This window comes from Fringilla coelebs (assembly GCF_963513975.1).
Source record: "Fringilla coelebs genome assembly, chromosome: 5".
Taxonomy (NCBI): domain Eukaryota; kingdom Metazoa; phylum Chordata; class Aves; order Passeriformes; family Fringillidae; genus Fringilla; species Fringilla coelebs.
In genome coordinates this window covers 33,683,982-33,708,233 of record NC_140033.1, presented here as the reverse complement: position 1 = coordinate 33,708,233, position 24,252 = coordinate 33,683,982, and the positions used below count along the sequence as shown (strand labels likewise).

Sequence of the window (24,252 nt, the reverse complement as noted above, 5' to 3'; positions counted from 1 at the left end):
TTTAACAAAGGCACTGTTCTGGATTACAAAGCCAGCCTTCCATGTTAAAATAAATTGTTACCTGGAAAGGAATCCTCAGATTTCTGTTAGTGAGTCAGTGGTATTCTGTGGTAGTAACTAACTGTTAGAGTCCTGGGCAGTAAAAATAACCTGTCCAGGAGCTTTCTCTTGCTTCAGCTGATTTTCAAGATTGCTTTGACCTTCCCTTGGAGTAATTTCCAGATTTTGTTCAGACAATATACCCAGTTTTCTCCTGTCTGCTGAAGTGATGCTGAGTTTGCTTTTACTGTCTGTTCTGTCACCCAGAGAAGAGTCATTTCCTCTCTAAAGATCTAAACGTTGAACCGGTACTGAGGATTTTCCAATTCCTTACAGTCATTCAAGAAAAATAGAAACTAGTGACTGGATCTTATGCTCTGATTCCCCAAAGTGAGGTTATCCCCCTATGACACATACAGCTTAGCCAGGCAGCATGGACTGCTTTTTATCTGAGCAAGTTCTCACTGGTTAGTTTTGCTACTGGTTCTTGTATAGCAGTGTGCCTGCTACTTTCTCTCATGTATTCATGTCCATTTTTGTATTGGACCTCTAGTGTAACACTAATAACCTGTTCCTTTGAACAGCTTGTTCCATCAGAGTTTTCCAAAAGAGCTGCAATGCCACAGGAATGACTTCACTGTCAGGGAAATGCCTTGGTTGAAGTGTTTTTCATGTATCCTCTTGCTGGCAATGTGTTCTGCCCTCTGCAGGCAAATGTCTTAATTAGCTGGGCCACTGAAAAATAGGAAGACTTGGAAAGATGTGACGGTATGGGCAGTTCTGAGATCCAGGCTAAGACACAGCTTGTCTGAGACCCCTTGGCAGACTCTGGAGCCCGTCCTTGGCTCTGTGCTGCTGAGCTGTGCCAGTCCCACGCGCAGGGCAGGGCAGGGCAGGTGCCTCTGTCCTGTGCCAGCCTGATGAGTCTGCATCCCTGCTGAGGCAGGGCCTGTTGCTCACAGGTCAGAGCTCACATTGCAGCAAAGTAACCTGAATTCTTCACTGCTCCTTCCTTCTGCCTTGCATTCACCAGTTGTGCTCTTGAACTCTCTGCGTCCTCGGGAAACTAGGATTGAGATAAGTGTCCTACAAATCTCTTCAAACACTTGTTCTAGATGGTATAATAACATTTCATTTAGCTGGATAGTGTATTGCTATATCAGTACCCAAATTTAATGAATGTCTCTAATGATTTTATCTACTTAGGTAATAATATAGATTAATATTTTTTCTAAAAATCATAGCAGACCATTTTTTAGAAGTTTCATAGAGCACACTTTCCTCTGAGAGCAAAAATATGCACTAGGATCAGATAATTTTTCAATATTATTATTGCAAGTAGTCATTAACCTAAAATTACAGTCAGTTAAAATATCTCAATAGCTGATCAGTGCAAGATGAATTAATTTAAATTAAGCATTTTCCCATAGACTTGAGAGGGAGAAGAGGCATAGGCACAGACTCAAAATGTATAAGCTTGTGTTTTAAATTTGTAACTATTTAATTGCTTATGAAATATGAATTAAATTTCCAAATTCACTTTCTTTTTCCCTTAGGCTCCTGATGTAAATTTAAAAGTCTAACAAATCACCCAAATTGAGATTTTGCTATTGAGATCAGACCTTCCAAAGAGTTGTGATCAGCAGCACAGATAAACCAGCATGATTTAGGTGTTGTGTGAATTGTCTGCAGTTTTATTCCTTTCAGAGAGGGTTGCTGCAAGTCAAGACAAGGAACCTGTGGTAGTGCTTTGTCCATACCCATTATTAAGTCAAAATTGAGTATTTCAGATAGCAAGGTTTTATCAGAGATTCTCTTTGAAGAACATGTATTGCCCTGGAAAGAATTAGCCCAAAAATTAGGACTCCTAATTCAAAAGAGAGTTGTCTGCAGATGACTTCCATCTGAAAATGTGACAGCTGTCAAACATGCAACAAAGTTAAATGCAACAAAGTTAAATGCTATCTTATCCCTGAAGCAAGCATCAGTTTCTTTAAGTTTCAAGCTCCTGTTAAGCACAGCAAAAGTCAAGAGAAGATAGCCAGAAGCGAAGCAGTTTGTAAAAATCTAGGATCTGTAGATCTGAAGAACCATAAGCTTCAGAAAATATTTTTAAATGCTTAAGATGTGATTGATAAAAGGCTTGGGATGATCATTCCCAATGCCCCTCCTTGTCCCCTGCCTTGCCCTCTCCATTGCAGTAACTTCCCACTGAACCTCTACAGCAAAACCCCTCTTTCATGCCCTTTGTCATTTGAAATGCTCCATTTTTGTCTCACGAGGTGGGCATGAAGTAGCACATGCATTATTACAGACAAGATCCAGGCTAAGGTGTGCTAAAGTGCAGTGGCTCTTCCTATGGGTGTCTAGAGCTGAATTTGTGTGTGTGCTGTTTGCTGATCGCTCACGGAAAGCAGGGAAAAAAGCAGCACTGTCATAGAACATAGGAATGGGACCACCATCCCTGGTGAGCTCTTCTCCATTCCAGTTTGGCTTTGAGAATGTCTTGACTGTAATAGTGTCCATATGGGATCTTAAACTTAAATATTTTAACCATATGGACAGGGTCCAGAGAAAAACTAGCCTTATTTCACATCACTGCAGAGAAAGACAGAATAAAGTGGTCTTGTTCTCTCTGGATAGCAACAGGCTTAAGCCTCAGCAAGAGTGATTTCATTTAGACCCAAGGGAAACATCTGAAGGACTTGAAGGGATTACTTTAATAGACTGTGGAATCTTGATCACTGGAGATTTGAAAATGTGGGGCAGATAAAAGATCTCTGAAATGGCTTAGGTGGAGTTGATTCTGTCTTAGGACAAGAATAAAGTCTAGATGACTTCAGAGAGTGCCCTGTTTCATGTGCTTTTGTAGTTCATCTGGGGCTGGATCCAGCTCCACTTGACTCTAGAGCCTGAAGGGGAAAAGAAAAGGAGTAAGTGGACAAGGGAAGTTCCTTTTAAAAATCATTCCACCTGTGCTGGAACAGGACAGAGTATTTCAAGTCTTCTTCTCTTAGGCATTGTATCCCATTTTTACATTAACTTTTCAAGGCTTCTTGAAGAACTTCTGTCCTTTCTGATGGTGAGGATAAAAAAGGTACTTTGCTAGAAGAGAATTTGGGCCTTGGTCCAGAGCTAGTTATTTTTAATTTCTGCCTGAAAATGCACACAAATCTGCCAGTAAAATATATCTCCCTGTTTTGTTGGGTGGGCCTTACAGCACGTTTGTAGCAGCTTCAAACACACTCTTCATTAAAGCCATGTTAAACATGCTGTGATATCACAAACAAAAGCCTCAGTTCATAGCAAATTTATTAGAATTTCCCTAGAGTCCTGCTGATAATAGCCTCTGTTGGTACAAATTAAAATCATTCTATGATTAATTATTGTGAATTTGCAGATAGGTTTTTCAGTAGCTGGAATGCCCATTGACTCCTAAAGTTTATGCAGGGATGGAGGACAGATGACAGGTTCAGCAAAAAGCTATCTTGGAGGAGGATGGGGGAAAAAGAAGGCAAAAAACTGAAACACCACAGTCCCTGTGAAGTATGAAATGATACCCAAAAAAGTCCCTGGCAGGAAGAAAACCTTTAGCTTAAGGGGACTTTAGGTGTGGCTTTCTGCTTTGCAGTGATGTTCAGGAGGAGAAAAACAAGGGAGGAGGATGAGCTGGGGTAAAGTAAGGGATGAGCAGCACGTTGGGTGTTTGTGCTCCCCACGGCACAAGGCTGTGATGTTTTCACAGCAGCCCCACAATGCACCATCCACATCTACAGAGAAAATGGTGCTACTGCTGCAGCTGCTGCCCTTGTATCCAGCTTCTCTCAACTGCTGCCCAGGACAGCTACCAAACTTACTAGGGAGTGTGATTTCATTCTGGTCAAAGCAGGGCTGACACACCCCTAAACCCAAGTCAAGAAAAAGGCAGAGAGCAGGAAAGAAAGCCAAATTCTTTACTCCCGCTTTGAGACATCCTGGTCTGTTCTGGCACACCTTTTCACCTTGGCAATTTAAACAGGAGCTCAGCAGCTCTCTGAAGGCAGCACCAACCAGTGCTGTGCGCCAGCACTGCTGTGCCTTGACATCCTTGCGTGAAATACCGACCAAGTCCTCAGCCTGCTTTGAACAGGACACGGGACTAGAGACTTTCCAAAGTCCCCTTCAATTCAAATGATTCTGCAATTCAAAAACATCAGGAAGGAATTCAGTGGCTGGTGCACACACAAGGATGCAACACATGGAATATTATTTGTACCAAGCCATTATAAAATTTTGGAACAGTTAATGTCACTTTTATTAGCCAAGGTATGATAAAACCAGTGCATTTTGAATTCAGGGTGATACATGCTACAGCACTAAAAACACAGGTTTGACTGTGCAACTATAGCTGTGCACAGGGGCACACCACTCACACAGTTTACTTCCATGGGTCAGCACCCTTGATGTGAGGGACCACCAACAAAAAATAAAAACCAAAGCATGCCACTTACCCACAAAGAAATCTCTATCTGTCAAATAGCTGAATTCACAAAACTATCTCTGAGGACTTGTCTTCTAAATACCTGACAAACCTTCTCCTAACTGTTTTATTATCTTCTGTTTCCTGCTTTTTAACGACCACCTCATGGTTATGTAACTGTAAGAACACTGCCTGCAAGCTCTTTCAGAAGGAGCCTTCCTTTTTACTTCCTTAAAAGATTGCATTATAACTCTTATACTGAGCACTTCTGAGGTTAAGCTTTACAGGGTGGATGGACCACTGCCTGGCCAAAACCAGGCAGTCTAGAGCTTAAACTGTCAATAGTCTTTATTCCCTCGATTGCAAGACACACCACCAGTTGTTTGATTGAGGCTAGGTCTTCGTACTTGAAGTGAAACTAAGCCTTATCTTGTACTCAGATCCTGGCAGCTAGAGAATAAAAAGACAAAACACTAAGAATCAAAAAGTGACACCAGAAAAGGTGGGCTAAATACCACAAATTTCCAGCTGACAAGCAGAAGTTAAAAGGGCTTTTTATTTACAGAAGAATAAGGTGGCTTCTGAGAATATTAACATAATGTCAAAATGGCGACAACTTTAATACTGTAAGTACCAAATAGTTGGTAAGTGATCTCTCTAATGTGAAAAAAAGAAATCACCAAAACCATCCTAGGAAGGAAACCTGCCTCATGCTTGTAGAAATGGGGACAAGGGTTTTTTTCTTTCTCATCACATCAGCTCTCCTCCACAGGTAACTTTGTACAAGGACTCTGACGGAGAAGACTTTGGGTTCAGTGTCTCAGATGGTTTATTGGAAAAAGGAGTGTATGTTAAAAACATTCGACCAGCTGGCCCTGGTGATCTGGGAGGTTTAAAACCATATGACAGACTGCTACAGGTAACGTTTCCAGCACTGTGCCGGTCTAGCATGAAGGGATGTGACGTACAGATTACATTGTAAAAAGGTTTATAACCACACTGGGGGGGTTTTGGGTATGTGTCTTTGGAGATGTGATTGTGGAAAACTGCAGTTTTGCAGTTTTGTTACTTGGAATGGCCCTGTAATCTACATTGCTTATTACATTTTAAATAATGAGCACCAGAGTTTGTTTGTATTTCTGCTGGGAAGGGACGTGTGTAGGGGGACCAGGCAGGACAAATGACCATAACTGCTCTGCACCACAGGCTGTGCTGTGCAGATTTCTCAGATATCACTTCTTGGCAAGAAAAGGCAGCACTTCGTGGAGCTTTGGACTTCTATGCAGTGGCACTAAAGCTGGATTTTCCTGTGCAGTCACATTTATAGCAACAAATTCTTTCAGAATGCTACATATTTTAGAACTTCAACGGAGACATACAAATGCTCACTAGGAAGCTGCAATTTCCCACAGCATTTCCAGACAGATTTTTCTTTCTTGCTTTTCTTGATACAGACCTGAGAATTATTTCTGTGTTTAATCCAAGTGTTGACTGACATAGTTGGAATAATGTAATACTTACTCAGAACCACACTTATCACAGTGCCAAGTTGGACTATGATAAAAAAGCCAAATTATTTCTCAACTAGCCTCATAAAATACTTTACATAAATTTATATATATTAGGTAAAACCAGAGAAGACCTGAACTGAATTGAAATTACAGATGTGTTCTACTGCCTTTAAATTGATGAACACCACGAAAGACAGAAAAGCTATGTGCTGTTAAATGTCATTATTGGAGCGAGCATTGTGAAAGCTGGCAACAGCCAGCACCAGTGTAAATATCCCCACTTCTGCTACATTCTCTTTAAAAGTGAGTAGAAAACTTAATTGATGTCTTCAGACCAGACATCACAGTTAAAAAGTCTTATACTGGGCGATTCTTTTCTTGGAAGAGTTAAATCAAGCTCCATATAGTCTCAAGGATAAATTTGTTTCTCTTGTGATCGCTTTATTTTTTTTTTCCCCTAAAACGGTAACAAAAATCGATCTTCTCATCAATCAGGTAAACCACGTGCGCACCAGAGACTTTGACTGCTGTTTGGTTGTGCCCCTCATCGCAGAATCTGGCAATAAGCTGGAACTGGTCATTAGCAGAAATCCCCTGGCATCTCAGAAAGGAAGCTCAGAACAACACACTTCAGGGAGTGGGGAGTGGAGCGACCCGAATGCTGCCTTCCTTCAGCAGAGCGGACACACCGGTGTCAGCATGGAGACACGGGACCCTACAAACACCTTATAGCAGAAACCACTGGAGTGGGACATTTGGCAACAAAAGGCAATTATGGTGCTAAATCCATTCAAGATTTTCTGAGACTGAGGCTCTGATGCTGTACAGCACTGAAAAGCACAGGAGGTCAGTTGGTCTGTCTCAAGGCTTCTATTAATCCACGGTTACTTCGGAAATAATTTCATTCTTCATTAAGTCAAGTCATTTTCCATTCTAAGCAATCTAGGATTAGTAAGAGTAAAAAAAAAAAAACAAACACATAAAGGGCCTTTTTTTCCCCAAATAAGAAACTGGGGAGATGCTTTAAATGTTCTCCCTTCAGCAACAGCAGCTGTTTGAGGGAAAAACATGGAGTTAACCTCTGCTAACAAACATTAGTGTCCAGGTTATGCTGTTTTTAAAAATCCTTTCATGAGGAAGGTGCTGCTGTCTGATGGACAAGGCAGAGTGGTTTACTGCACTGGGTTTTCCTGGGAAATGGCTACATCTCTGATTTTGGAAACCTTTATGTGCTGGTGAGAAGGGCACACTCATTAGACAAAGCAGGGTTTAGATGTTATAACAAAATGCTTGCAGGAAGCTGCAGTTTGCATTGAACATTGCTCCCCACTTCAGCAAACTTTGTTAGAACATATGTTATTCCCTATGCAATGAAATATTTAATGGTATGTCTTGCAACCTGTGGGGATTTTTAAGCAGAGACTTTTTTAGTGGGATAAAACCTCTGACAAGGGATTACTGAGAAGAGTGAAATTGAAATGAGTTCAGACAAATTAGAAAGGTTTTTTTTAAAAGAAAATGGCTTTTTTAAAATTATGTAAGTGGAGATTGATACAAAAGCTCTTTACTGATCCATAAACCTGTAAACTTGTACTGTCACACATGAGCTTTTTAAGTCAATCAGTTTCTTGAAGGAAGAAAGGTCCTATTTAATATGCTTTGTTTTCAGCCTTCTTTATGATAAACATTAGCCCCTGCAACACATTTTTAGAATATAAAATTGTAAATATATTTTACAAACACATCACACAAATTGTCTCCTCTCCCCTCTTCCCCCAAGCAATAAAATACTGCCAGTTGCTTTATATGCTCACCAGCAGCTGCATTGGTTTATTCTGGTATTCAAGTTGTTATTGGTAATTATTGTTATTGGTGAATATAAAGATACTGGATTTGTACATTTGTAGAGTCTCCCTATCTAAGCAATCACCTTACAGAGTTGTTTCTGGTCAATTTAAACTGTTTCATGTATCCCTGTTGCTGTTTCCAGTACATAAACAAGCTCACCTGCCCTGCACACACAAGTAACTCTGATTTCTATTTCAGCACTGCCAGAAAAGGTCAGAATGACATTATAGGCTGAATCATGTAAAAAAAAAAAAAAAAAAAAAAAAAAAACAACCCAACAAAACAAAAACTCCCAGGTTCATGAGTCACTTAAATATGTATTTTTATTTGTAACAAATAAGTATTAAACTGTAAAGTATTTTTGTACAAATTTAATACTTTAATAGCATGATATTTATCGTCTATGTTATGTTTTTTGAAATTCAAACTGTTGCAAATATTTGTATGGAAAAACTGTATAAATTGAAATAAACAGTGATTTGAAGACATTAAAAATGAGGTAGAGTTTTTCTACTTCATATTTTTCCCAGTTTTTTTCCCACAGTTTTAGAAAAAAATCACCATTTTTATATTTGTGGTATACTTTTTCCTACCATATGTGAAAAGGAAAAATTGTTGAAGGTAAGCAGGTTGTCCACATTTTATTACAATGTGTCTGATGTTTAACATTCAATTATTAATCTCAAAACTTGCAATGCAGCAAGTCCCACAGTACACATGAGAAAGCTGAAAGTGGAATGTTTTGGAGTTTTGCTTTTCTTTGCAAGCTCATCATCAGCATAGAACTATTAGCTAAAGCAGCAATGGCAATTCTACATCATAGAAAAAGTTTTCTATGTCACTGATTGCAACTTTCTTGTTATGTCTGTAACAAGATTAAAACCCATAATCCATCAAGGCTTCATAGCCACAAATCTGCCACATCAGAAAAAAACCTAGACCCCTTTGTAAACTGCTTTTTTTCCTCAAGGAATCTATAGTTTTGGCACATCAGTAAGAGCATCTCATCAATATTGTAGCATTTGGAGATGGATAAATCTTGTTATGGACAACTAAGAGTCTTTAAAACAAAATACATCCTTGTGTATTTTTTAAGGGATCATCTGGAACCTCAAAGACCTATAAGTCCATTCTTCAGCTAAATGAAAGAATTACATGATTTTTGGTGACCAGTACTCCACCAACTCTAATAAAAATAGATCACTGAAAATTTGAGAGGCTCAGCATAAAACAAGCTGTTCTTAACAGAACATTGAAAATCAGGAAAGCCTTTGAAAGGCACCTGCATATTCAGCATCTCCATCCCAAAAATTTTCAACAGGTTCAGTAAAGGTTCATACCAAGACCACTTAATAATTGTCAGTTAGCTTTTGAAAAGCTTCCTAGGAATTTGCTGTCCCAATGTTAGATTCTTAAGTCTGGAAGATCCAAGTGGGGATTCTTCTACTGTTGTCTGTCAAAACAAAACAAAAATGTTACCCAAGTTTGAAACAAACCTAAAATATATTAGCCTCTTCAAAACAGGCTCTTTCTCCATGAGCTCAGAAATTAGATGTAATGAAAAAAATAGCATCTGTTATCAGGTTTGACTTTATAAAAATCAATTTCAATTATTAAATTTAATATACATCTCTCACAGCATGTCACCTAAGAACTGACATTTGTGCACAAACCATAAGCTGACACAGGCTAAGCTGGCCAACAGATCACTCTAAGAGTAAGAATATGTATAAGCTTACTACTATTGACCTTTTTTTTCTGTATTAGCCATATATTACTCTGCAAAGACACCTGCCAAATTTGACTGCTTCACCAATTACTGGTCAAGTTGAAAATTATGAAATAAATGTTAATAAAACAACAGTGCCCTGGTGACTTCTGGTGAAAGAGAGTGCAAAAGTTTGAAGTTTCTCAGCAAGGAGATACTTACAGGACATCTTTCTGTAGCATCCTCAGATGCAGGGATTTGTCTTTTACATGGACTTTGCTGCCCACTGCCCATCTTCTCTTTGCTGAGAACTGATGGCCCTTCCTGTATCATGAGGTCACTCTGAAGTTCAGGCGGGTCAGGAGCACCTTGAGCAGCAGAAACAGGCTGAGTCTCGAGCTCTTGACTTTGCCAGCACTTCACCAGGGGAGAGGGCATTTGTTTGGGATAATTGTTTGTTTCAGCAATTGCCTCTCTCAAGAATTTCTGCAGACGCGTTTTCCTGGTGATCTCCTTGCTCTTCACGGCTCTCCTGAGGTGCTGCTCCTCAGCCACCACGTAGACACGGCAGCGCCCCCTGGTCACAGCCGTGTACACGTGCTGCCAGTGCTGCCGGCCCGCATTGCCAACCACGTACACCACCGTCCTCTCCTCCGAGCCCTGAAACGTGCGAGAACTCGGATTCAAAGGCTGATCTCCAGGAAAGAGTTAAAAAAATGACAGGACTGAGGAAATTTGAGGCAGCTGGGGACACTCTCGAGAATATTTTCTATCCTCCATTCAAGGAATTCTAGTTTCAAGAAAAGTTTCTGATTCTTTAATGAGAGAATAGAGTGCATTAGCTCAGCTCACAGCTGCTGTGGTTTTACCTGGAATGTGTGAATAGTTCTGGCCCAGGCATGCTTTATGTGACACAGTTTCCTCAGTGCCATGTAGTTCACGGTGAACGTGGAGCCATATGTGCTGCTGATGGTCAGCAAGCGCTGCTTATCAATTTCTGCATCCTAAAGGAAAAGCACAACACTCAGCAGTGAGCCTAGATCAGCAGCTGGAGCAATGTCTGTACTTCCCTGTTCTGGCTTGCCCTGAAATTACAACGGCTGCAAGGTCAACGAGCTCAAAGTTTCAGAAGACGCTAAACCCAATAAACTGTTTTCTTTCCCTGACCACCTTGAAAGAAAACAGTTTTCACTGTTCAAGGCCTACCCTAACTACTGATACTTTCACTGCTCAACTCACTGAACCCAGCAAAAAAACCCAGGTTTTTGTTGCTGTTACTTTTAGGCCAGCGTGGTTTTCTGCCAGTGAAAACTTCAGCTGTAACATTACTCTTTACTTCAGGCCATGTTAAACATTATCTATTTCAATTACAATAATTTGAGTATTTACAGACTGTATTTACACTGAACACAAGCACACCAACTGAAACACATTGTACAAAAAAGCCCAGAATTGAGGTTTTTGTACATTTTCTACCGTACCTTGCCTCTTCCTTGCCTTTTACACAACTGTTTAGCAGAACTAAGTATGTATTAAGGGGCAAATTTTAAAAGTGTGAATTGTTTTGTTCTGGGGATTCAGCAAGCACTGAATCATTTCCCACCAGGTTTTCTTTGTGCAAGTTCTTGCTGCCAGGACTTACCCCTGTTATGAAAAATATATCTCCATTGCAGAGTCGTTTGCCCTCCTCATTAGACTCTGCAGTGAGTGTGGTTTCTCCATTTCTGCATTCCTGGCCATTAGAACCCTCTGTGACACCAGAGGTTGCCAAGAGATCCTTCAGATAAACATTGCGTGTGCTGGCAATCTTGTCCCCAGTTTGAAATAGAAGTCTGTTCTTATGGTCTCTAGGTCAGAGAAAGAAAAAGGGGAAAATATATTTACAAAGAGTGCATTTACCATCTCTCAGTATTTTTTCTCTTTCCACTCTCTGTACTTGACCCAGATTGAAAACTTCAATAATATTCAAAATAGTTAGGATAACACATTTATGTCTTAAACTTTTGCAAAACAATAATATAAACCAGTAATATAGAGTAGCACAAAAATATTTCAGAATCTATTTAGAAATTATATAGTAGCAAAAAAAAAAAAAAAAACCACCTCGAGGGTTTTTTTTTCATGTTGCTTTTATATGAATTTTGAATATTCAATAGTAACTTAAAAACCCAAGAATTCACATAATGAATTTAAATGAAAAGCTGTTTACCACTATTCAAAATGAGATTGAAGAACCCATCAAATAAAGTTTATTATATGAATGATTTATAACATAATCAGATCTAGATGGAACACTGGAAGTTTTACAATCTTATTTTACGGTGTTGGCCTGACTATAACACTTAAAAATTGAATTGGTGACAGGAAAAATGTGAAACATTGGCTTACCTGGTTAAATGATTTGAATAGTGTTGGCAACAAAGTTCATTTATTAGATCACAATCTTGCCTAAATCATACAAGACAAGAACATGAACAAAGTCATTATATACAAAACATACAATTACAAGCAATGTCACATAAGCATTAATTTATAAATAATGGAAAAGGCCCTTTTTCTCTCTGATTATCTTCCACCACCTATTAAGAACAATGACTTGTTTAGAGTTTAGAAGAGAGAGCAGTAAAGCAACGGTTTTGTCTAAATACCACAGAAATCTTTTGCACTGTACACCTAGATTAGCTAAATCTGGTTTTAGGATAAAGAATAAAACTAAAGAGAAACTAACACACGGACAGATTATTTTCTGTCTGTGGACATATTAAAAATATCAACAAGATTTATTTGCTTTTTAAAGACCTGGAATTTAAACTTTTAAATGCAGCTTAAGTACCTATAAATATATTCTAGAAGAATCATACACAAAAATTACTAATAACAGTATTGTACCTGAATGCAGACTGGAGAAAAAAATTGATACCAGAGTTACTCAGCATTCACAAATCACTTATTAGCTCACAGGGAACCTGTAAATAGTATGTGTTTTTTACTTACTGAGAAAATGTTCTTCACAATTAAAGGTGGAGGAGTTTTTTCTTAAGCACCCCTTTGTGCAGAACCCAAGGTTATGGACTATTGGTACTAGTGCCCACATTATCCCTTTTATCCCTTCAGTGTTTCTGCAAAGCCATGCATACTATGCATGCTCCTGTGATTACTGACCTCCAGTCTTTCTTCACAGTGTGTTGGAGCCCTACATCCCACCCTTCTTAAGTGAGGAGTATTCCAAATATCTAGTAGTTTTATGCTATTGCCACAGTCTCTCAAACTCAACACATTCAGCTATTTTTAGATTGTGGCTGCTAGCAAGGATTTTTTCAATGTCTGCCTGCACACTTCATTACCTTCTGAAAGCAATGAATTGTGATTGTTTGGCATCCTCCAATCCTGGCCCTTTTTTAAGTAAAATCTTTATTGCAGTTTGTAAATCTGTTTTAAAAGACATAAAAGGTAAGACATAAAAATATTCAGAATTTTAAAAACAAGAATATAATTCAATATGAAATTGCCTTTGCTTATTTCTTGCTTAAATGACCTCTCAACTTGTTTAAAACAAAACAAAAAAGAAACAATGCCCCCCCCCCAAACTCCCACACAAAATGACACACCCTCAAAAAAACCAGAAATACACCATAAAACATCCAAGAAAACATCATGCAGTTAATCAAATCTGAGAAACAAGAGTGATATGGAAAGAAACAATTCTTATTTCTGTGTTAACAGCTGCATGGAGCATATTTCATGCAAAATAAGGTTTTGATATAGCACATTGAAGAGGTAAAGATTAAATATTTTCAAGCCACAGACCTATACACTTGGATTTCACAGAAGAAGTCTACTTTCAGTATTCTGCTAGCTGAGTATTTTGCTAGAGTAAGATAAGGTGATAATGTTTGTACTGGGTTTTTTTCTGCATTCCCCTTGAAGCATTTTGATGCATATAAAAGAGAGGCTGCTCAATCCTCTTCTACCCAATAAATGTCAAAAAACCCCAGTAAACAATGGTTCTAGCCCTGACCCCAAAACATTTTAAAAGAAATACTGGCATCCCTTCTTAGAATTTTCCTAACTCAATTCTACAGCTGAGAGCACATTCCTCTCCAGCACACCATACTGTTACAGTCCCTTTTTACTCAAATGATTCACCTCTGAATCAATTCTGAAAATCTCTTAAGGTCTGACAGCTCCAGCTACAATATAAAAATACAACCACATTTGATTACAGTGGTGGAAGCTGTCCCCATTTCAAAGTCTAACTGGTGAGCTGGAGCTCTACAGCCCATTCTTTTCACTTCCAGGTCTTGCTGTGTGCACTTACTTAGAAGGCAAAAGACAAACTATGACTGTACCATTTAAATTTATACCACAAACAAAGCCAGACTAAAATTTTCCCAAGATTTTTGTTCCAGACAATAGTCTACACTTTACCAAAGGGAAAATCAAGATCAGAAACTGACATACTTTCACAATTCCCGCCAGCAGGCAAAGCAATAAAAATAAATTTCTTCTCTGGGATTGGCATTGTCATTTCCTCATTCCAAGCACAAACTTTCAGCACCTCATCAAATTCAGGAAGCTGCCGGTGAGAGATTCTGGACCAGAGCATTGGAGGGAAAGTGAAAAGATATTTTCAGTTACAGAATTCCCGTATATCATCATCTGCATCATCCTGAAGTTCACCACTTAGAAATCTTTTGTCATCTACACTACATTCCCTAAAAACACTTTCCTCAGAGCGTAATTTGATTTCAATTGGAAAAATTAGTATTCTCTAAACCTCCATCAGTGCAGCAGATACTTAATATTACTCATACAGTTCTTCCCAGGGGAACAAAATGGAGTAAAACAGAAGTGTTAACAAAAAATAAGTAAGAATGTTTGCAAAACACTTAGTAGTTCTGGACATCTTACAAATGTTCAGAATATTCTCAAATTTAAATAATATCAAAACCTAGATTTTCTTCTTAGAGGTTTAAAAAAGAAATCAAGCACTGATAGGATAATTTCCAAAACCAAAGTAATGGAAATCCTGGAAACATGTAGAGAAAAAAATACAAAGAACCTGTGATGTAATGGCCCTTGACATCTAAACTCTCCAAGCAATTCAGTCTGTTTCAGTTGTTGTCACACTTACCAGCAATGTCTTTAAAACTTAATTTTTAGAGGAGCAATTGTAAGCCATTTTAGAAGGCCTAAAGTCAGTTGTGCAGAGAGTTTCTGATAGCATAATAGTGAAATACATCCCATAAAATTCAAGAGCATTCCAGCACACACGTTTTTTTTATCCAATTTATACATCTGAAAAAATCTGTAGGGTTTTGTGGGTGTTCTTTTGGGGGTTTGTTTGTTTTTAAAACCAATGTTATGGATTTGGACTAAAAAAAGTATCAGAAGCAATACTACAGAGTCAAATCTGGATGCAGTGCTATTTGCAGGTAAAAGGCCAGGCAAGAATTATAAGAATTCTTCACACACACATCGGGATATCCTACCTTGACGCATTGTCTACAATTAGTTGCGATTCAGCTCTGTGGTTAGTTCGCAGTTCCACAGAAAAGCCTCTTGATTTTAGACCCTCAAAGATATCAGCTAACATGTTTCCTGGGTCTATGCTTGGTAGCTGTCTAGTATCACCTAAAAAGAATGTGTGTTAGTCTTTGTGAGAAGGAATAACGTATCATCTGTTGAAAATTGTCTTAAAAAAATCTAACACTGGAATGAATAAATACTCAAGCCTCTACATAGTAATATCCATCCTTAATACAATTCACATGAAACCAAATTTTCAAGAATCAAAGAAACTTTGGGAATAAGTTTGTAGTGTAGTTTTCTTATACTCCTTACCCAGTAATGCTTTACTAGCAAGTGCAAATCCTGCCTGATCTGCACTGACAGTGATCACATCTTACTCAAACACACTTTGAAAGCTATGTATTTAAAAACAAATGCTATAAATGACATGTCTAAAAGGAAACCTCTAAGAAAGCATAAAAAATTGACTTTACATTTCTTTGCTTTCCTTTTTAAATTAAAACAAGATGATCCTACATTAAGAATGGCATGAAAACACCCTTCTAACATATAATTCATATGCTAACACAGCCCCTTCACATTTAAGGAAATCAGGAAAGTTTTCCATTTGCAAGATGTAATAACCTACCACATGGAAGTCAGAATAAGACAAAACACTGCTAAATAGATAATGAGATACTGATACTTTCATGACATTTGGAAAATTGTCTACCTCATCTGACCTTAAGAAATGGCACAAGTATCCAAGTACAGAACAATGTAACATTTTAAGAGACTCAGTGGGAGCTCTGAAACTTACACTGTATATTGGGCATTATTAAACATTGTACAATGCTAAATTTGATGTTTCACTTACCTAGAATAATAAGTTTAGCAAGCTGAGCATGCTCACACAAGAGTTTCAAAACTAAACTAAGAATGTGTACAGACACCAAACTTCCTTCATCCACAATGAGAACCGTAACTGCAGAAAACTTCCACGGCTGTTCTTGGTCACTCCGCCTCCAAGATTTAAAACTATAGATAATCTAGAAACAAATAAAGCAAGCTCTGACACTAATCGACTCTAAGCTACGTCATGAAAGTAGACAATGTGGTATCATCTGACATATGTAGAGCTATTATCCGAAATTCTGAACTTACACCTGTAAAGAGCCAGAAGACTCAACCACTCTGTCTTATTTTCTTCCTCAGTGAATGCATTTCAAACTGAGATTAGCAACACTGACTTACATAAAAGCACAGTCTTTTTTTCCGGCAGGAACTGTTAAAGACACTAGGTTGCTCAGTAACAGAACACCTCCTACTACAACTTGCTGTCATTAATAACACCCAAAATTGCATGGGGAAGAGGCAACTAACTACCCAGTCCCCAAAGATAAAATAAGCCAACAGTACTTTTTATGTTATTATAACTTCTATTAATATGGGTTATTTCCTAACTCCAAGGTCTTCTTGGCACCTTTGCTACCTGGAACAAAACAGACTTGGCCTAAGTTTATTAACAGAGTTTGCTTTCTACTTTTTTCTAAAAAAAATTCCACAATACCTAACATTAATTAAGGAAACACTGTGCAAATGAAATTTCTCTCATTATTCAACTCCAGGCTACTGATCTTTTCATGTATGTGCTGCTATGATTGCTAGGCAACAGGATCATAGAAAACAGCTCTACCGCCTAGAAATCATTTTTGTCTTCATTAAACTAAAATGCGGAACTGAGAAGCTGAAAAAATCAGATGCCCTAGAGAAGCAAGTTTCAGACGTATATAAATAGTAAAGGAACCAAAGTTAGCAAATAATGAATTTCAAATGACTGATTTATGATTCCCCCAAAACATAATGCTGATTTTCAGATGCTGATAAGCTGTACGCAAGCATTAACATTAATAACAATAATAGGCTACACATTTCTTAAGGGAAGTCCTATAACAAGCTGGTTTTGTTTTTTTTCAAAACAAGAATGGATGGTGCCAAAATGTGTTTCAGAACCCAATTAAAAAAAAAAAAAGAAAAAAACAAACAAACAAAACCAAGAAACAAAACCTAAAACAAACCTTACCTGATGCAGTGTATATGCAGGAAGCTGTGTTTTTTCTCTCAAAAGACTTGTTGCCCTCCCTGTAGGTGCAGTGAATAGTACATTCAAATATTTTTTTGCATACATATTCTCTGATTCCCAGTAGTGATCAAATGTATTCCATTCCTCAGATGCATCCAAGTCTCCTTCAAAGACCTTAGAAGCAGCTTCCACTTCTTTTTCCATTTGCATTAAATGACGAAAAAGGCAGCTAACTATTGTACTCTTCCCACAGCCTCCTTTTCCACTTATGATTGTGACAGGATTAGAACAAATTTTTTTTACAGCAATCACCTGATCTTTGTCTACCTCTGCTTTACTGTGGATACCAGACATAGAGCCCACCTCCTTTTCATGAAAGTGATTTTCACCATTGTGACTGTCTGGATTATTTTCCTGTATTTCATGTGCCTGGGTAATATTTGTTTTGTTATGTGCAGTTTCTCCTGGTGCCTCAGAAATGCTAAGTATCTTTTTGACATCCACATCCAATTTCCATGTGTGTTTTGCCAGAAGGTCACCTACATACATTGCAATGTCTTTTTCAGACTTGTAAAGATGAGGCAGAAACACCAGCTTTTTCTCCCTAATCACTACATTCTGATCTTTCAAAAATTCAAGAGATTGCCAAACATGCTCGATGGACATGTGTTTGGATACCAAACGAGCTAATTCATCTTGATCTTCGTATGTGTGTCCCATTTGTCTACAGCGTGTCTTGAGCTGATCATACAGAATTAATGCATTCTTCTGCAAGTCAGGAATCTTCCGGAGGAGATGCTCGCACTGACAGAAGGCAGCCCACGTTGCTTCACAGTAAGGAATGTTCAACTCCTTATACATAATCTTCTCCCCAAAAAGAGTAAAAGCAAACACAGATTTATTTCAGAAGATGTCAGCCTCTTGCTGAACAACATTCCTCCTAGTAAATACAAATTGCAATTCAGAAAGTGGAAGTTTGCAAAAATTTACATATTTTTCATTAAGCAAATGCTTAAAAGTAAGCTGGAATGATAATTCATCTTACTTACCCTTCTGTATGAAACAGAAACTTTAAAAATAAAAAAACTGGCAAAGAAATTGGATACTAGGGAGAACTTGTGCACACCAAATAACACATTTTCACATAAAGGTACACAAACTGTAGAAACAGAGCACAGGAAAGCCATTAGCCAGAATACTGTACCCAATTCTGAACGTGTTCAAGAAATATGCCACCTCTATATACACTACCACAAAATAGTGAAAGATCAAGATGTGCAAAACAGATTAACTATTGAGAACAAGAAAAATAAATTGCACTTGCTCGGTCGTAAGAGAAAAAGCTAAAGAGAGTCTTCAAGCAATAAAAAACTGCAGTGATAATGCAGGTCCTTGAAGCAAGAGAGCAGCAAGTCCATATAAGGAACAGTCAAACTGGACATCAGGAAAATCTTTTAAAAGGAAATTTTGTGAAACACTAGAATATTTACCCTGACAAATCTCTAAAATTAGATTAAGGCAGGTTAGAACCTCCATCAGTAAAGCACTGGAGGCCTAAAGAGGGAAAACCAGCCACATCTGTGAACACCGAATGCCCTCATGTGAGGTCCAGGACTGCTAAGGTGAGGTGCAGCAGCAAAGCTCAGGGCAAGAGCAGCAAAGGAAAACAGGAAGGTAAGCAGCCACTGCAAATTCCATTGCAAAAAACAAACTACTGGACTAAATGATCTCTTACAGAGAAACTTATCAACCTTACTGTGAAAGCATAGACATTGTTCTATGTGTTAGGAACAAAAGTCTCACTTATCTGTATAAAATTGAAGAGAACAGTTGAGGATTTTAAATTAGCTAACTTTTGGCCCAATTACCTCAAGCATTTTAGTTTCTGTCTCTTGTAGAAAATATTAAACAAATGGTTGTAACAAAACCATTTTCAAAAATCTTCTGAGATAAATTAATTCTAGAGGAACTGGAAAAACAAAATCCCTTGCTAAAACAGAGTCCCATACATCATCCATTTCCAAATGAGCTATGCTTAGCCCCTACAAAAGCCCATTTAATCAAGTGCACCCAACTAAAACAGTACTGTAGTCTAATGCACCTCAAATGCAGCAAACACCATATTTTTACCATACATAACATTACTTACCCTGCTGAATCCAAGTTTCCATGGCTCATCCTTTAGTATCTCATCCAGTTTTGTTCCCATCTCATCAGCTACCTCCTCACCATCCACATCAGCCCTTCCTTCCCAACACATCTTATCTAACAGACAGCAAAAGTGGCGTGGCAGAAGAATTGGTAAGAACTCCAGTATCCTTGGAAAAGCCAGAGCTCCCAATACCGCCTTTCCTGCAACTGCACACACCATAAACACAGGAATTTTTATGTGATGTACAAAGACTGTGGCAAAGCAATTTACACTGACTCTGGCTTCATCCTTCTGCCTCTCTGATATCCAAGATTACAAATTTCTCTCATTTTCTTACTTTTCATAACACTTTTCAAAATTTTTTAAAGTCTGTTTTCCCCAAACTGCCTTAAGAAAAAAAACAATGTAAACAGATGACATAAAACCAGGAACTAAAAGCATTCACTTGGAAAATATGTGCCATTCACTTGAGTTAAACTGCATACTCAACAGCATTTTGTAGAAAGTCAGTTCAGACCTCACCATGCCTGCCTCTTACCTAGAAGTAATTTTCATACAGATGTACAGAAGAACATTTCAAATGCAAAACAAGAAAAGATGCTTCTAAGTTTGTAGTATCAGATCAGTAGAGGAATTTACCAAAGAAGTGCTCTCCACTGCCTTTCTCAATGACCCCAAAATTAAGCTATCACTGTCCCTGTTTATATCAATCATGGGCTGAGAGTGAGGAAAAATGAAACTGATTTGCTCTATATTTTGCTTTAAAAAGGTAATTTCAAAAGAAAGAAAAACAAATTTAAAAAGAAAGTGAGACCTTCAGAATCTTTAGCTCTTGGGAAAAAAAAGGCTATTTTTAATTAAGTGTTAAGGAAAATTTAAACCACTAATTTTTCTCAAATACTTTTTCTGATCACTGTCTTACTTATAAAGCCAAACCTTTTCCCTTTTAAGCAAGTACTTAATTTACACATAAATCATCAATACACACTATTCCCACACACAAAAAAATACCATGAAGGCTTGAAGAACAAACTACTCAAGCCCATAACAATTAATGGCAACCAAAAAAATTTACAATACTAACACTAGCAACTGGGGTAGGGAAAGGGTCTATATTGCTCAGTGATAAAGATTAAAGCTTAAAATGTAGCAAAATAATTTAAGCTAGATACTAGGAAAAAATCACCAACTACAAGAAAGGTGAAGAGTAGGCACACTGCAATCTCTTCTATCATTACAAAATGAGAACAAAAAGCCTGAAAGCCTACAGAACACTTTCCTCCCCTTACAAATGGGACTTGAAGTACAGTCACTCAAGCCTAGCAGAGGCTCTGAACTCAGCTGTTACACACAATTTGACACCCAAAAGTGATGTCACCTCCACCATCTGACCTGACACTGCCCAGTAAGCCAGGTACTGGGAAACTCTGCTTGCATACACCTAACAGCAGAGAGACCCAACCTGTCTGTACAGGTTATGGAAACAGACCATCAGAGCAAACCAGAGCTCTAATGCTGAGGCCACACCTCAGACACCCTGACTTTCTCTGTATTTCAGTGCTTTGCTTCAGACGAGCTAAGCCTGGTCCCACAGACTGATTGCCCTTTATGGATTGGAGTACCTCAGAAATGCATTGTTTGGGTTTCATCCAGAAGGGATACTCAGTCAGTACTCTTAGAGACTGCATCACAGTAGGGACAAGGGGGATGTCTGCTTCAAAAACACACTCCTGATCCAATCTCTAACACTAACCAACATTGCCCACAACAGTATCCTCAGAAGTCTGAAGTGGAGACACTCCAGTGCTCCCAGCCATACCAATCTGCTGACAGGTGGGATCCAAACACGCCTAGACAGTCTATTTAGTGCAGCTGGTTAGGACTACACTGAAGTTCTTCACTGATCCCTGTACTACAGAGAAGCACCTGTACTACTTTTGAACATGTGCCAGTCCTAAAAAGCCATGGCCACCATGCTTAAGTAGTGATGAACCCATTCTTCAATAAGCCTTGTTATAGCTGAATAAACTACAGGAAGCACCAGTGTCTTTGCATGGCAGAATCACAGAAGCATAAAGTGGTTTGGGTTGGACCTTAAAGATCAATTAGCTCCAAACCCTTGCCACTGGCAGGGACACCTTCCACTAGACCAGGCTGCTCAGAGCCCCATCCAGCCTGGCATTAAGCACTTCCAGGGATGGAGTATCCCTAGCACAATTCTACTTAGCCTACAGAATTCAGCAAAGTCCTTCTGTATGCCTAGTTTTAACTGATCAATCGTCCTACTGTCCTGAAATATTTTAAAACAAAAGACTCATTTGAATATACATTTCAAATTAATACATGTTAGTTTGAATGCTGTATCTGAGAGAAAACTCCTTAGCTTATAAAACAATTGGAACAGCACAGGATATACCTACATGATTTTGAAACATAATGGAAGATGTCATAATCCTTGGTATCTCTTTCGATCCCTCTTGGCTGTAGCTGTGAAATTTGGAACTGTTTTAGTTTTTCTTCAAGGTTGCTAAAACTCAGCACAGACTCCATAGGGAGCCAAGCAAAAAATTTTTCTTTCCAACCTTCAGGGACACAACACTCCTTAAGAAAGAGTGAAAATACTTGGCGGTTGTTTTCTTCTACATCAGTCTGCAGAAAATACGATGGATAACCTTGCACAAAGTACTTCGACCCCATCTTTTTAGCTTTAACATTAACTTTCCACCAAGGGTCAACTAATGGAAAACGTCCAACCACTTCATACTCCTCTTTGGTGCCACATTCCTGTATAATAACTGAATCATTAAAAAGAAAAACAAATCCAGTGTTAATTGGCAGTCATAAAAATTAAGTTTGTGTTGATTAAGAGTAGTGTTGGTTCAATGCCTTTTTTTTGTCTTTTCTATAAGTTGCAGAAGTAATAGGAAAGCAGGGGTTTCCATATACTCTCCTGATGGCTGTCTCTCCACTAATATTTAGAGAAAAAGTGAAACCAAACTCAGAAGCAATCACTAAAACTTCTTCTCTAAGCATGAGGAATAAAATCTTGCCTATGAATTTATTAAAGTAATGAAATACACATGGTTTAATATTATGGTTTACTATTGATTCCACCTGAAGTTTACAACTGAATTTGAAACAGTTTTATCACAAAGTATTCTGTCACAATGCCTGCACAATCTTCAGATACATTTGTATACCAAATATTTCCCATGACTGGAACCACCAAAATTATAAGGAATTAATATAATAAATCCTTAACATTTTGTATGATCTGGTTTGCCTCCTCTTTGCCTTCAAAAAAAAAAAAAAAAAATACACCATTCCCTGATCGACAACTGGGGACGAATTGCTATGACCAGAACAAAGTGGGCACCTATGTTCCACAGGGCCTCTTCCTCACCAGGACAGATCTTAAGTCTGTAATAACTTACTCATTTCTCCCTGGTTATTTAGCTCAGTTTAGCCATTTTAAAAACAACTTGCAGATGAAACACTTTTTAGGCAGAGGTTGCTCCAACGTCACCTACTTTTCAAGCTCTAAGCAGAAAGTTGGAAGTCATAAACATCAAGTACCAACACCCTCAAATGTCACAAAAGCTGAGAAAGAAAAGAAAAATATGTGCTTTTTTTGTGTAAAGTTAATTTGAATGGGAAAACCTTATGTTTTCTTACTGCTGCAATCCTGTGCCCGAAGAAAAGCAGACACCACGCTTCCCTTCCACTACCTATTCATCCCCTACTTCGGCTCCCAGTCCCTCCGCCTGTGATCAATTCCGGCAGCGAGGAAGGGCCGAGCCGGGACCTTTCCGAGGCGCACAGCGCCGCTCCCGGGCGGGCGGGCGGGCGGACCGGGGCCGGGGCCGGGGCCGCCTCCCCCGCCGCCATTCCCGCGGCACCGGCCCCCGCTCGCCTCCCCGCGCCCTGCACGGAGCCCCGACCCCCGCGCAGGGAGGGCACCGCGGCCCTGCCCGCCCGCCAGGCCCGCCCCGGCCCGGCCCGGCCCGCTCCCGCCGCCCCTCACCGGCGCGGCGCGGCGGCAGCGCGGCCGACAGCTCCTGCCCGGCGGCCTCCAGGAGCGCATCCTCCGCCAACAGCTCCTCGAAGTCCTCGTCGCTCTCCTCATCGTCCTCCGCCGCCTCCCACCGCGGCGACCGCAGGTGCCCCCACAGCTCCAGGGGCGCGGCCCGCTGCCCGCCGGCCACCGCCATGCCACCCACGCCGCAGAGCCGCCCGCCTCCGCGGAGGGGCGGGACGGCCCGCCCGGGTCGGGATAGTCCGGGGCGAAGAGTCAATTTTATTTTTTTTTCCTAACACTTCAGGACATAATTCTCTGACTTTACATGACCCCTATCACAAAACCATCAGATCATAACGTCGCACTTACTGTATATCCGATTGTGTTCCACCCAGGTGCCCCCAGAGTAGTTTAATGTTGTGCATTACTGGCAAACTGTTCTCCGGAAGGCCCTCACTGAAAACCACCTTTCCTTCTCTACACTGTAACCCTGGCACTTGCTGCTTAGCATTCACTTTTGCTCAACATCGGATCTGTTATATATGAGTGATTAATTCATGCTGTTAGTAAATATATGTATGTATAAAATATTACATTGATCCACCACATGTCCTTGACCACTCCGGCCGGAAGCATAGTCTCATTTCTATTCAAGCAGTTCCCCGGGCCATGACGGTCAATTCTCTCGACCATTCACGAAAGCCAAGCCAGGAGCTGATTACATCGGGCTTCCCGAAGCACCGATAACACCCGAATGCATGTGAAAGACAGCCATAGGACATCGAGGCACGCCTTTTGCATTCGAAGGAACTCGGCCATCCATGTGAAAAGAACATCCAGGAAGGACAGAGAAGACCGTAGAAGCACCAGGAGTGAATCTTTGCATCCCTATGTTCGAACTCTACATATGAACAAACACAAAG

General features: G+C 39.4%; 2 protein-coding genes across 12 annotated transcripts in view; one reads left to right on the top strand and one right to left on the bottom strand.

The window, feature by feature from the left end:
- The window catches only part of GRIP1 (glutamate receptor interacting protein 1), a gene marked incomplete at its 5' end in the record, with an annotated part of 305,864 nt that extends 298,758 nt beyond the window's left edge, over positions 1–7,106 (top strand). For all 11 annotated transcript variants that reach the window (XM_084205360.1, XM_084205369.1, XM_084205366.1 and 8 more), the window contains 2 exons: positions 5,271–5,417; positions 6,505–7,106. In XM_084205360.1, the coding sequence (XP_084061486.1) occupies positions 5,271–5,417; positions 6,505–6,741 (384 nt within the window). In that variant the 3' untranslated portion in view covers positions 6,742–7,106. The remainder of the gene's footprint in view (positions 1–5,270; positions 5,418–6,504) is intronic.
- Positions 7,107–8,204: 1,098 nt separating this feature from the next.
- Positions 8,205–23,717, bottom strand: HELB (DNA helicase B). Its single transcript, XM_084205638.1, has 13 exons — positions 23,336–23,717; positions 21,732–22,106; positions 19,309–19,517; positions 17,160–18,023; positions 15,954–16,125; positions 15,058–15,199; positions 14,027–14,157; positions 12,910–12,994; positions 11,954–12,013; positions 11,208–11,412; positions 10,435–10,569; positions 9,788–10,225; positions 8,205–9,310 (listed from the first exon to the last, which is right to left on the bottom strand). Exons 1-13 carry the CDS (start codon positions 23,520–23,522, stop codon positions 9,221–9,223), a joined length of 3,093 nt encoding a protein of 1,030 aa, XP_084061764.1. The 5' UTR covers positions 23,523–23,717; the 3' UTR covers positions 8,205–9,220.
- Positions 23,718–24,252: the final 535 nt, after the last annotated feature.

Coding starts and splice junctions, on each gene's coding strand:
- HELB (XM_084205638.1), bottom strand. CDS start 23,522: ATGGCGGTGGCCGGCGGGCAGCGGGCCGCGCCCCTGGAGCTGTGGGGG. Junction 15,200..15,953: donor TGCTAAACTTATTATTCTAG/GTAAGTGAAACA, acceptor CATTCTTTTTAG/GTGATACTAGACAGCTACCA. Junction 12,995..14,026: donor TGCTGGCGGGAATTGTGAAA/GTATGTCAGTTT, acceptor CTTTTAAAACAG/ATTTACAAACTGCAATAAAG.